General features: G+C 36.2%; 7 protein-coding genes across 7 annotated transcripts in view; 4 read left to right on the top strand and 3 right to left on the bottom strand.

Moving 5' to 3' along the window:
- FDP41_004541 (uncharacterized protein) overlaps window positions 1-840 on the top strand; it is a gene marked incomplete at both ends in the record, with an annotated part of 2011 nt that extends 1171 nt beyond the window's left edge. Inside the window, one exon of the mRNA XM_044707967.1 lies at window positions 1-840. This exon is cut by the window's left edge and continues 863 nt beyond it. Within this exon, the coding sequence (XP_044561355.1) occupies window positions 1-840 (840 nt within the window).
- Window positions 841-3011: 2171 nt separating this feature from the next.
- On the top strand, window positions 3012-4992 carry FDP41_004540 (uncharacterized protein; the record flags this gene model as incomplete). Its single annotated transcript, XM_044707966.1, has 3 exons — window positions 3012-3460; window positions 3507-4068; window positions 4117-4992. The coding sequence occupies 3 exons, from the start codon at window positions 3012-3014 to the stop codon at window positions 4990-4992; spliced, it is 1887 nt and encodes a 628-aa protein (XP_044561354.1).
- Window positions 4993-5053: 61 nt separating this feature from the next.
- FDP41_004539 (uncharacterized protein) lies at window positions 5054-7342 on the top strand (the record flags this gene model as incomplete). The annotated part of the gene is made up of 1 exon (XM_044707964.1): window positions 5054-7342. The coding sequence occupies one exon, from the start codon at window positions 5054-5056 to the stop codon at window positions 7340-7342; it is 2289 nt and encodes a 762-aa protein (XP_044561353.1).
- A 260-nt stretch (window positions 7343-7602) lies between these two features.
- On the bottom strand, window positions 7603-8127 carry FDP41_004538 (uncharacterized protein; the record flags this gene model as incomplete). The annotated part of the gene is made up of 1 exon (XM_044707963.1): window positions 7603-8127. The coding sequence occupies one exon, from the start codon at window positions 8125-8127 to the stop codon at window positions 7603-7605; it is 525 nt and encodes a 174-aa protein (XP_044561352.1).
- Window positions 8128-9118: 991 nt separating this feature from the next.
- On the bottom strand, window positions 9119-9781 carry FDP41_004537 (uncharacterized protein; the record flags this gene model as incomplete). The annotated part of the gene is made up of 1 exon (XM_044707962.1): window positions 9119-9781. One exon carries the CDS (start codon window positions 9779-9781, stop codon window positions 9119-9121), a length of 663 nt encoding a protein of 220 aa, XP_044561351.1.
- Window positions 9782-10578: 797 nt separating this feature from the next.
- On the bottom strand, window positions 10579-11100 carry FDP41_004536 (uncharacterized protein; the record flags this gene model as incomplete). Its single annotated transcript, XM_044707961.1, has 1 exon — window positions 10579-11100. One exon carries the CDS (start codon window positions 11098-11100, stop codon window positions 10579-10581), a length of 522 nt encoding a protein of 173 aa, XP_044561350.1.
- Window positions 11101-11955: 855 nt separating this feature from the next.
- Window positions 11956-13859, top strand: FDP41_004535 (uncharacterized protein; the record flags this gene model as incomplete). The annotated part of the gene is made up of 2 exons (XM_044707960.1): window positions 11956-12306; window positions 12462-13859. 2 exons carry the CDS (start codon window positions 11956-11958, stop codon window positions 13857-13859), a joined length of 1749 nt encoding a protein of 582 aa, XP_044561349.1.
- Between the last annotated feature and the right edge of the window lie 4 nt (window positions 13860-13863).

Raw genomic sequence — 13863 nt, 5'->3', positions numbered from 1 at the left:
AAAAAAGAAAAAAAAGAGAAGAAAAAACAAAGAACATCGAAAACCAACATCATGGATGCAAAACATTCAACAGAACCATCTCCCCAAGAAAAATCTCTTTTTGATTCAGTGTTAACAGATACTCTCGACATTATTGACTCGATTGGACATACAGTAGGAGTTACCAGACCAAAAACATTTGACGATATTTGTTATTTAACACAAGACGATTTATATTTTATTAAGGATTTAATAGAATTAATTCAATTCAAAACTCCAAAGTCAAGCGGTTTTGAAATATTAGAAGATTTAATTAGATCAAAATTTTATTATTACTCAAAAGAAATAATTGATTTGGCATTCGATCAAGAAAAGCAAATTCTGTATCAACAACAAATCTATTATGGAACCTCATCGGCCCATGAATCGATTTCAGATAACATCAAAAAAGCATTAGCTTGGAGAGCCACATCATCATTTAAACATAACAAAAAGAAATACAGATCAGGAAAGAGACAAATTTACATTTCACCAGAAATAATTGATTTGAAAAGCTGTGTTCAGAAGTTGCGGTCAAATATTTTGAATGAAGAAGAGCTTATTACCATGTTTCAATTGTTCATCAAGCACATAAATTCTAGAGAGGAAATATTGGAGTTTTTGACGTTTTTCCCTGAAAATGAAGGAGGTATTCATCCTATTGCATTGTGTACTTTGCATTCATCTGAATTGATGAGACTTTTAGGTGTCTCTTTTTTGAGAAAAATTGAATCAATTGACGAAGGAAAGCTGTTGGTTCAAAACATGAACATGTTTTTGCTGCTGGGTTACGACAGAGGTGCCAAACTGTACAACAATTAAACAACATTTCTATCAACAATTTATAGGAGTGAACAACCTTTCTTTTTTGGGGTTTTCTTTGGTTGTTTTTCGCTCATATGTATGAATTGTTGAGGATCCAACACAGCTGCAATTGCATTCAGAAAAACCTCCTCCAAACCTTCCCTCGTTTTAGCACTGCATTCACAATAGGTCACGCAATTCATCGCTTTGCTTGCTTCCATTCCTTCTTTTTCAGAAACAATTGCATCACCAAATTCTTGAGCTTCCTTTATCGTTTTATGATCGTTTCTTAAATCTTTCTTTAATCCAACAAGAAGAATCGGAGTGTTTTTTTGCATATGCTGCTTAATCTCAGGCAACCATTTTTGTTTCACATTATTAAGACTTATTTTCGAAGTGACTGAAAAGCATGCAAGAAACACATCAGTTTCGGAATAACTTAAGGGGCGTCTAATAATTCTTTTTAAGAACGTACACAAGTCTCTTTTAGTACTTACAAAGAGTCATAATCTTCTTGACCTGCCTGATGATAATTAGCGAAGAACAACTGACAGTTCGACTTACCGTGTCCTTCAAATGTGAGAGAATCTTCTGTACATTTCTGTGATTAACTAAAGTACATACCCACAATCCAAGGCTCACAGATTGGTTTCCATATAATGTATTGGCGTTGTAATTGTCAAAAACCGTTGGAACATAATCTAGTTCAATTTTCCAATATCATATTATTAATTTTGTTAAAATAAAAAGCATTGGAGTTCATCATACCTTCCGGAAATTGATTATTTGCGTAACAGTAAAGCATACCTAACAAATGTGAGAGGAAAGAACTCGAAACAAGCACTTACATGTTTTACCAACTGCTCCATCTCCGACTACAACCACCTGGCAAGACCTGTTTGAAATAAAGCTCGACATAAGGCTTACCTTAACAGATGTGTCCATTTTTTTTCATGGTGGTGAAGCGCAAAAAATGTCCCAACCAAGAACCTCCAAATAAGACGGAATACTCAAAGAGTGTAAAATTGGAATCAAGTTCTTGATCAAGAGCCTCCAAATCACCCAACATCAACAATTTCAAGGTAAAAAATTCAATATTCTTCTCATTGAACTCATTTTGCCATTTCAATTCTCCGTTGGTTGGAGAACTGAGTCAAACCAAATCATTAATTAGTAACTTTCAATTCTTCGATGACATCCCCTGGTTAAATATTTCAAAAGTTTGATCATTCTTTCACATGTCTCTCTACCCTTCTTGAGAGGAGATTCATTATTGAAAAACCATCCATCAAAACCGTTTATGAGGGCAAAATCCACTAATTTATCAAAATACAAAAAGATCTAAAGGAACTATTCAGGAACACTTTTCCCCCATGGTTTACTTCTCTACGCCCTACCTTTGGGGTGCAAATACTCTTTTATTCCTCCACCTTGAAATTAATGACCTCCATCGACACTCTTTCTATTATAAGAGGAATCCCACAAGGCTGCCCCTTGCCCCTTTAATGTACGACAGATGTCTCGTACAATTAATTATTGATAAGGCAATCGACAATTGGAATCAATGTAAACGATAGAGGATTACTCAATTTTGCAGATGACATGAATATTGTCACAAAGAGTTATCTTCCCAATAGCCCCAAGTTCCCGTCACTCTCTTCGTTGTCAAATGCTACAAACTCTACTATAATGACAAGAATGCAGGTTGACGACACTTTTGTGTCCTCAATTTGAATCCCAGCAGGATTCTTTTTACATGTACCTCAATAATTTTTTTCAAGGTGTGTTCGATTACCATTGGTAATAAGTTTCAATATTATCTCCATGACGATAACCATTATTAAGTAATCCATTCGAGAAGATCATGTTACTTTTCCATGTCTTTTCGTATTCGAATACACCCAAAACGACACGTAATCATCACAAATGAGCTTGATATTCGATCATCACAGTTCCCAGGTAATTTTACTTCTACGGGACTGATGAGTTAATGATCTCTATTAAAAAATTCTTTAGATTTTTAATTTCAATAATTTTATTATTATTATTGTTTGGTTCGGAGATTGGGAGAGAAAGAAAAGTAACATATATCTTCGTAGAAAAAAATGCAGTCCTGATTTGTTCATTTTGTTTGATGAATGATATCTGATGGTTGACATCCATCAAAAAAAAAGCACGTAACCAACATTATGGGCGCGCTTAGCAATTTGTCAGACTTTTTTCTTTATGGGTGTTGCTCTAATGGCTTCTCATCCGGATCACTCTCGTCACTCCGTAAATTTGTTCAGAAATGGAAGAAACGTCTCACCAACAAACATGAGTTTTTGAATTACTGGGCTGCTGAAGGCCAAAAGTTGATTGTGGTCTCTATTTGGTTTTTCATCAACATCTTTCTTTTCACAGAGGCTTTTATTCGTTACTTTTATTACATCTCATCCATCACTGTACCAACAGGAGTACAAAAAGTACCATTCTTTGTCGCTCTGGCAAGAGGGTTTGGACAGTTATTGAATTTCAATTGCGCTTTGTTGATCTTGCCCACCATGAGAACACTTCTGAACGTATTCAGAAGTTTGAAGTTTGGATCAATATTTCCTCTTGACAAGAATCTCGTGTTCCATCGTTATCTAGCATATTGGTAGGTTGCCGCTCTAATTTTCACCATAATCATTCATTTGTTTTAGGATTGTTGTGTGCGTGATAGGTCATACATTAGGTCATTATTTGAACTATGCTTGCTGCTGGCAACTATATGACAGTGCAACCACACCCTTGCAAGCGTGCTGGTGGAACAAATTCGGTACCACAGGAAATGTACTTTGTGTGGTGATGTTCATCATGTATGCTGCGTCAGCGAAGACTTACCGTAGGACCAAGAATTTTACAGTTTTCTGGTACACCCATCATTTATTTGTTGTGTTTTTTGTACTTCTTCTTGTACACGGAAAGCAGTTTTGGGCGTGGTTCTTTATCCCTATGGGGTTATACGCCTTAGAGAGAATCATGAGAAACTTGAGAGGATCGGAGATGACAATAGTGAAACGTGTTCACTGCTTGCCCTCCCGTGTTATTCATTTAGAATTAGAAAAGCCAAGCTTTAGATATGAATCTGGACAGTATTGCTTCCTAAATTGCCCAATGATTTCACAACACGAATGGCATCCGTTCACTATCTCCTCTGCTCCAGAAGAAGAGTTTTTGCAATTCCACATTCGTTGTGTTGGAGACTGGACCAACACATTGATGGTAAGTTGTGCTGGTAACAGTTAAAAACATAACGATGAGAATAATCAGGATGTATTTAATCCTGCCCAAAGACCGACAGTTGAAATCAACAAACCAACTACACCAGATGGTAGTGATTATTTGATTCGAGTTGATGGACCTTTTGGAACTTGTGCAGAATATGTTTTCGATTTTGAGTATGTGATGCTCATTGCGGCTGGAATTGGTGTTACTCCATATAGCTCACTCTTAAAACATTTCAAATTCCGTCTTGACGCTGCTTCTTCTGGACAAGCTCCTCCTCTAAAGATTCGTAGAGCAAGTTTTTATTGGATCAACCGTGATGAAGGCAGCTGGGAGTGGTTTTCTGACATTCTAAATCAATTAGAAAGTGAGAACCCAGACTTTTTTGATATTCACACATACATGACCGGTATGCTAAAAGCGGAAGACGTAAAGAAAATAATGTTCGCTTCATCCGAATATCAAAATCAATCTAGCACAAAGGATAATGTTCAGCAGTCAGGAAAGGTGGATATTATGGTCCGTGCTTTGCACAAATACGAACCTCAAAGTTCTGATGAAATGAGACTTGATAGGAATGATATTATTGTTGTCACAGAGCAAGACGAATCTGGCTGGTGGATGGGAACAAATACCACCACAAAGCAAACAGGTCTCTTCCCAGCTAATTTTGTTGTTAAGGTTGATCACGTTACCAAAATGGTAGACTCAACAAAGAGAAACTTTGGCAGACCAAACTGGGATGCAGAGTTTTCGGAAGTTAGACGATTTGTAGAAAAAAACAGCCCATCTGGAAAGAAACCAAAAGTTGGAGTGTTTGTGTGTGGTCCTGCTGGGCTGAGCAAGCAAGTTTATTCGTTTGCTGTTGACAAGAGCAAAAACTCTACAGTCCAGTTTGTTTTCCACAAGGAGAACTTTTAGGTGTGTTCGTCAGCAATCGACGTTTCACAAAAAATAATTCAAAAAAAAATAAATAGCTATCATGCCAGTTTTCAAGCGCGTTTTCAGTTTCAGACCAAAACTCACCAGCAAAAGCGAAGAGGGAGACGTTCATTCTCTTGCTGGTGCAATAGACAACGCTGACTATGGCCTGATTTCATCATCTACCACATCTACGCAAACAGGAACTCCACCGAAGTTGTTTGGAGGCCCTTTAGACGAGTCAGATCCGTCCAAGGTGCCACAATTTATTTTGGACACAATTGACTACTTGATGAAACATGGTTTAGAAACCGAAGGTATATTTCGGTTGAGTACCCATGAGACAAGAAAGGCAGATCTGATCAACAAAATGAATCAAAGATACGCAACAGAAAAGGATCCATACAGAACTGTCACTTTTCAGTACCCAAATACTAGTACCGATGAGATTGCTTTTGCATCTGCTGTGCTGAAACATTACTTTAGATCGTTGCCTGTACCTCTGATCGTTCCTCAGTTGTATGAGACTTTTATGTCAACTGCTAGGTGTAAAGACTTCAATCAAGAGATGAGCGACATGCTGAGAAAAGCTGTCAGCTTGCTACCTTCCAACAACTTATTGCTATTACGAAAGATTAGCGAATTGTGCAATGCTATTTCAAAGTACAGCTCTTCAAACAGGATGACTTGTGAAAATTTATCTGTTTGTTGGCAACCAAACATTTTATACAATCCTTCTCATGACTTTATGGAGCAAATGAAAAGGACAGGAGATGCTCAAAATGTGGTTGCGACACTGTTTACTGACTTTGCATTAATTTTCCAGGCCGAAAAACAGAAGCCAATTTCAAATTCTATGCAAAAGAAGTTTTTTCTCGGGCTTGCATCACAGACCACAGAAGAAGGAATGGCGGTATACAACGGAGAAAAGAACGAACGTGGCGAAAAACATGGTCACGGCCTCTTGATGTTACCGAATGGCTCTGTTTATGAAGGAGAATTCCTTAACAACAAGTATTCAAAAGGAAAACTCATTTTTGTGAATGGTGACCAATATGAGGGTTGTTTCAAAGATGATCTTCCGGATGATGACAAAGGAGTCTTTCGATTTTTGAACTCTGACGTTTATACCGGAACTGTCAGACAAGGAAAAGTGACCGGATTTGGAGAATTTAAGTACAAAGACGGAAGCATTTATAAAGGCGAAGTGTTAGATGGGAAAAGGCATGGAAAAGGTTTGATCGAGTTCTATGATGGGTCTCACAAAGTAAAATACTATGATGGCGATTGGAAGAACAACAAATGCGATGGAAAGGGTACATTAGTCAACACTCAGATTCAACAGGTTTATACTGGGGAGTTCAAAAATGGCTTTTATCATGGGCAAGGCGTTTTGCTTTCCGGTTTGGAGCAATATAGATGTGAGGGGGAGTTTGAAAACGGGCTCATTAAGAATGGCTTCGGATATTTTACGTCTTTAGATAACGAGCATGTAGAATATGAGGGAACATGGAAGGTCAAATTATTTACTGGCAAGATGAGACAATTTTCGATACAAACCAAGACATTGGAATTCGAAGGTGAAATGGTGAATTCTAAAAGACACGGATTTGGTAAAATAATATACCAGGATGGTTCATTTTATGAAGGAGAGTTTCAGGAGAATGAAATGACAGGAAAGGGAACATTTACTGAACAAGACAGAAGTTATACAGGCCAATTTTTGAAAAGTTTATTCTGTGGAAGAGGAAAGCTTAAGAGCCGTTATGAAGGAAAAGAATATCTATTTGAAGGAGAGTTCAAGGAGCATCAGCCTTATAACGGGAAAGGCTCTGTACTTATCAGCGCCAAAACCGGTGATTATTTGGAGGGAGAGTTCAGGGATGGCCAATTTTTTGGGAAAGGGCGCCACACTTTTGATGATGGCTCCTACTATGAAGGAGACATTCGTAACTCTGTGTGTGAAGGCAAAGGAACAGTCACTTATCCCGACGGGTCGAAATATACAGGCTCATTTATGAACGATGAGAGACATGGCACAGGAGTGTTGGTTATGAGGGATGGAGATGATACTCATAATATAATGGTCTCTATTAATCAGGTTTGGGATAACGGAAAACTTGTTTCCCAAGAAATACCAGAATCTCCTTCCACAATGGATGAAAAGGAAATGATAATCTTTTCATATTTTGATGCTTTGCAAAAAGAAGAACCCTCAAGATTTGGTCCCTTGGTTGGTAGTGACCAACGTCAGCACTTGTCAAGTGCACTTTCACGGGTGAAGGAAAATCCAAATACCAACATAATTTTCGAAATCATTTACCAACTTTCAAAGCGAGCCAAACATTGAAACATTAAAATCTACATCAACAAAAAAATCTAATATTAGTTTATTGTTAGCACCATTGGTGCTGGTAAATCTGTGAGGATTGGGGATTGTTTTTGAAATGGTTTTTTGAATCTTGAGTTTTCATAGTATTTGGTGTGACATTTACTAAGGTGAGAATTATTTGGATTTCAGGCCAATTTTGGTAAATATTTTTAAGGTTGGGTATTTGAGTATCTCGAATCATTACTCCGTCATGGTGGATGATGAAAAATTTTCTTCTATCACAGTATCTTGATTCTTGATAATCGTTGAGGATGCATCTTATTGGCGGTGAAGCCGAAACCTGTTGAATTGTTTAGATTTGATCCATCAGTGTAAATAGTAAAATTCTTTCCTTTGAGTTTTGGAAGATTTTCATCATTGTTAAATTGTTGAGGTTTGATCTTGTATTTCTTCATTGATCTATTCATTTCCTTAAAAATCGAATTTTCATATTTAATTCCTTCTGAATAAACTTCTCTAAGGAGTTCGTTCTCATTGTTAATAAGATAAAGGGCTGTTTTGATTCTAATTTCATCAGCAAAGATGTCGAATCTTGGAATGCCTAATCCACCATAGGTGATTGGGAGGTGAAAATAGTTTGTTGGACTGGCATTATGCATGAAAAATTTCTTTCTTATTGCTTTTCTTACTTCAATGTTGATTCTATCAACAAGCGTTTCAGGAATATAATTTGTTAGTAAAATGTGTGTAAATAAACTAGTACATTTGGCAAAGATTACTTTCTTAATATTTGTTATCTCCATTCTTTTCAGTGGAATATATTTGAGTGAGAGTTGAAATTGGAGGATTCTTTTTTCAATATCTTCTTTTAGAGTAGAGTCATCCTAAGAATAATGACCAAGCACTCGAAGGTTTTTGAATCTTGGTATAATTGTACCATCTATCATTGGTTTCGTTGTGCTTTTAGTTGGGAGAGTGGTTGCCATGGATTTTGAAGGATTAATGTTTAGGCTTAATTGGCCGAGCCATTTTGAAATATTATCAAGTCTTTCGTTATAATTGCAATATCTGTTTGCAATAAAATTAATGTCATCAGCGAAGCAGAGTAATCCAATATCGTTAATATTAAGCTTGGTTGGTTTGATTGATATTTTCCATTGTTGTATGCATTTGTCAATTATGAGTTGAGTAATATAATCATATATAAGAGGAGCTAGAGGGCGTCCTTGTGGTATTCCTCTTGTTTTTGTGAATGGTCTTGAGAGATGCTCTTATATGAATTTAGTATGAAAGATTTCAACTCCTCTGGAAACTTACAATGCGTGAGAGCTTTTTCAATAATATGGTTTTCAACGGAATCGTAAGCACCTTCAATGTCTAAATTTATCAATAGGAATGACGATTTGTTCTTTTTGGCTAAAGATGAAAGTAATAATCCGTGATTCATTGTGTTTCTGTGTGAGATAAAGGCCTGTTGCCTTAGATTGATGTGTTTGGAAGCCCATTGTCTTAATTCGTATGCAATTATGTTGAAAAGTATTCTGTAATATATTGGGAGAATAGTTATGGGTCTAATATCATTTAGTTTTTGGACGTCTCTTTTGGGGAGTAATTTAACCCAACCAGATTTCCATTCTTCAGGAATATTTCCTTGTTGAATACATTTTTCAAATTGGTCAGCAATAAGTTGTAGATGTTCGTCTTTGAGATTACGTATAATTTGGAAGGATATTGAGTCTAGGCCAGGTGTATTTGATTTCATTCTCGAAATCGCCTCTTTGACTTTTTTAAGGCTTATTTGTGGTATTTTTGGCCCTTTCTTGACGGTTGACGGTGGATTTTCAAAGTGATGATTTGGATATTGGAGGTAGTGTTGGAAGCTGTTTCATCAGCCATTTGATTGCTTGGTTTGAATTGGGAAAAGAATTGTTTGTTGGCAGCCTTTCCTGATTTGTTTCCTTTTCGTGTCTTTGTGTTCGGATTTGTGGAAATATTCGGTCGTGATGATGTACTGTTCATGTTTTGCAAATTGATTCTTTGTTGTGAATCACTGAAAACCGTCGAAAGTTGAGTTTCTTCTGCTTGGGTTAGATTGTTCGTGATGGAAGAAGTTGGATGTGGTTCTGTTGGAATCGATGATGTGATCATTAATTGAAATGTGCATGAATCAATAGAAGGAATCACCGTAGGATTGATTGCTCGAGTGGTATTGTTGTCTTCAACAGATGGTTTGGATTTCTTCTTGGTTTTGGTAACAGATTTCTGTGGATTGGATTTTCTCTTTTTGTCGGGCTTTGTAGCTAAACCGGTTTCATCATGCAACAACAAATGTCCACATTTTTGATACAACTTGGCAAGCAAATTCGGATCTGTTGAAACGCAGTCTAAAATTGCCTTAATTTTAGTTTGTGGTCTAATCTTTGTGCCGACTTTGGCTCCTTTCAATAATGCCCACATGGTTTTATCAAGAGTTTTGATAGATTAGAGTTGGAAATATGTTCTAAAATTTTCTTCATTTCATCAACGTTGAAATTATAGGATGTATCTGTGGATGCGGATGTTCTATTTTGACTTGTGCTGATCATGGCAGTACAATCATGGAACCTTATTTCTGTAATTTGAAATACTCCTAAATCCTTGAGATCTTTTTCAGTGATTGTTGAAAAAAAAAAGTCCTCTTGAATTATTGGAGTGAATGTAGTCACTAGAAGGAAAGTTAAATTCCAAATATTCGGATGTTTCTACAACATGAAGTTCTTTGTTCTCTTGGAGCATTTGAATTGGTCCAATTATTTTGCTACAAAATTTATCCCATTTGGCATTCTCTCTGTAGTTCATCATCGAGCTCTTTTTGATTTTTAGAATTGGATATTTGTGGAGTTTTCATTTTCTATTGAAAGCATTATCGTTGGGGTGGTGATTTTTACCGAATTGTTGTTGTAATGATCTGTTTGCAAATGCTCTTATCCAAACCAATTCAAAATGTTTTGGAATTAATTGCCATTTAGCTGTTATCAGGTGCATTAGAAATTTCCTCAACTGCTTCCAAAATAGTTTCCATTTCTTTTTTTGAGTACACTTGTCTACCACAAAACAAATGCATCACTTTTCTAATTAGTTTAAACAAACATTCATCTTGCTCGTTTGTGTTCTCATGTTGTGTTTTGGATTCAATAAAGTTTCCCGCATGGTTGTATGTGATATGATCATACGTTTTCATATTAAACCCCAATTCTTCCAAATCATGAAACATGTTATAGGTATTGATCTAAAAACGTAAAATATCTTTGTTGTTCACTTCTCTCTTGTACAAGAGCATTTCCCAGCAGTTTTTGTAAGAAAGGAGCATCTCCCTTAATTTTGGTGATGAAAATTTGAAAATTCAGCTTCTCTCCATTGAACTCCACAGTAATAATGTTGCTAGGTAAGTTAAAAATACTTTCCCCTATTTTCTGTCGGAGTAATTCTTTTAAATTTTGAGCGATTGTGGTGGAATGAACTGTCATGTCCATTATAGAAAAGAGTTGCTTCCCGATTTTACCCCATAAATAATCAAAGTTCTTAAAATGACGTTCGAGTTCATCCTTACGATTTATGTACGTCTGAATATTACCATTGCTCACGTCATAAAATAAATTAGGATCTGATATGGAATGTTCTATCTCTCTTTTAGATCTGTTGAGTGTATTTACACAAAAACCTAATAATTTGAGAACTAATTGCTCTCTATTTGCTTGCACTTCAGAATGTAAATTCTTTGCTATGCTTTGCAGCATTTTCGTTTTTCGATTTCTTCATTGTTTTCCTCAAACAGTAAACGTTGAAGCGTTCTTATTTGGTTATCAGATAAATTCGTACCTTCTAACAAATGACTGCTTGTTGTTATTCGTTTTTTAAGCTTTTTTAACAGTCCTTTTATACCAGATCGGTATCCTCCTTGAAATATAGTTTTTGAATGCTCTCGTAAACTCTCTTTTACATGTTCATGCGTCATCAAGTGAGACATTGTTCCACCAAGTTCGAAAAATTCATCCAAATACCTTTGAGCTGCATTGTTTGCCTCAACTTTGGCCAAGTTTTTAATGTTATCGGTAATATTACCGAACACTTCACCGATTCCATTTTGTTCCTTAATGATAGTTATTGGGTTAGTTGTGTTTGGATCTGTGAGCAGGGCGTTATTATCACAAATTTTCACTGATTTAATGTATTCGCAACGATGTCTGTATAAATTTGTGAGCAAAACAGACTCTAAACATATAGGACAATCGGCATAAATTGTTTTCTTTTGACAATGATCACACGAGTTGCTGATTGGCCGTTTTTTGAAAGTTTTTTTGCACAAGTGACAATGAATCCCGTTTGCATGATCGAAATCAGAAGCTGCAAGCTTAGGCGTTTGTTTTATTGGAACCACACAACGGTTGTGGTGTTGTCAAATGTCTGAAGGTTATTTTTGTTGGCTTGTGGTCTAGACCACGCGATGCCAAGTCAGCCCCAGCGAAAAACACTTGCGTGATCGTTGTCTGAGGATAAGAGTACTGTGTAGGAAAGATATGAATCAAATATCAACAACATTGAACCAATCACACTATGATTCATTTGAGGCACTCCAAAAAGACATATCAGAAATGGTTAACAAATTTTCATTCAAAGACGATAAATCCAATCTCAAATACATTAACACAACCAATAAGAAAGAAACTAAAACCAAAGAAATAGAACTTCTCAATCTTGTTACACAGGAAAATGGTCAAAATACTGATGAAATTGAAAAACTAAGAAATAATATCAAAGTATTATATAAGGAAACTGGAGCTGATATCAAAACGAAACTAAGTGAAAATTTCAACAAACATGACAGCTCAATGATTTACCAATTTGACAAACATCTAAAAGAAAAACCAATAGATTGGAAAGATATCAAATTCTCTGAAGAAGATATTGTGCATCACTTTGAAACAAAATTTGAAACAAAACCAGTACGTCAGCACAGCACTCTCGGTATAACCAATGAAGATTCAACAGATGATCAAAATAAACCAGTGACATGTGTTATGAATCCAAAAATGAAAACGGCATGTTTACTGGCTGCTGGGCCGAACCAAGCGGTGATGCTTGGTTGTCTGAGGATAAGCGTACTGTGCAGAGAACATCAACAAAAAAATATTACCAGCAAAATTCAATGGCTCATCAATTCAATTTTGATTTGTCGGACGAAGTTGAAGACCATTACGATGATTTGTCGGAGCAAGATTTTGATCAAAATATTGGGGATGATTATGGATACGATGATGAGTTTGTTGGTGGGAGTTATGGTCAAGAGCCTTCTCATCTTCTTGAAAATATTGAAAAACAACAAACTCCCAATACCTCAGCCAAGAAACAAGAAGGAATGCTCGGAAGTCACAATGCTGTTATTGGGAGTGTTGGTGTTGGTGCTCATACACCAAATTTCCAAAAAATTAGCACCAGCTTCAGAAAGTCCGTTAGTCAGAACAACGGCTCTCTTGAAGACGACAAGCCTCGTATTTTGTTGATGGGTCTTAGAAGGAGTGGTAAGAGTTCCATTCAGAAAGTCGTATTTCAGAAAATGTCTCCACACGAAACACTTTTCTTAGAGTCAACTAACAAAATTGTGAAGAACGATATTTCAAACAACACCTTTGTTCAATTCCAAATTTGGGATTTTCCAGGTCAGATAGACCTATTTGGGGACACTCAGAATTTTGAATGTGAATTAATTTTCACCGGATGTGGAGCCATTGTATATGTCATTGATGCCCAAGATAATTATTTGGACAGTATAACAAAGTTAGCTGAAACAATTCAACAAGCCAGCAAGGTCAACGATCAAATTGCATTTGAAATATTCATTCACAAAATGGATGGAATCAGTGACGATCACAAAATTCAAATTCAACAGGACATTCAACAAAGGTTGTCAGATGAATTGAATGATTCAGATATTAAAGTATCTCCAAACGTTAAGACCAGATTTCACATGACAAGCATTTATGACCATTCAATATTTGAGGCCTTTAGTAAGGTTATTCAAAAGCTAATTCCTCAATTACCAACATTAGAGAATTTATTAGACCTGCTTGTGACAAACTCACGGTTGGAAAAGGCTTTTCTTTTTGATGTGGTTTCTAAAATCTATATTGCTACTGATGCTACACCTGTTGACAATACTACATACGAACTGTGTAGTGATATGATAGATGTTGTGATCGACATAAGTTGCATCTATGGAAACAGAGTGAATGGAGGAGAAGGAACAACTGGCGCCTATGATGAAGAAACTGGTGCTGTGATCAAATTGAACAACGGAAGTGTTCTTTATTTGAGAGAAGTTAACAAATATCTTGCATTGGTTTGTTTGCTTACAAAAGATAGCTATGAGAAAGTTGGTCTCATCAATTACAACTTTGACATCTTTAAGCAAGCCATCGAAAACGTGTTTCAAGTACGCTCTACTTTGCAAAAGAAAAAACGTGATTTCAAAAAGAAAAAAGATCTGGCGAATAAATAGACTG

Source organism: Naegleria fowleri, assembly GCF_008403515.1.
Source record: "Naegleria fowleri strain ATCC 30894 chromosome Unknown tig37, whole genome shotgun sequence".
NCBI classification, from domain to species: Eukaryota; Heterolobosea; class Eutetramitea; order Acrasida; family Naegleriidae; genus Naegleria; species Naegleria fowleri.
The sequence above is the reverse complement of the archived record's forward strand: the minus strand, read 5'-3'. Positions and strand labels throughout refer to the sequence as shown.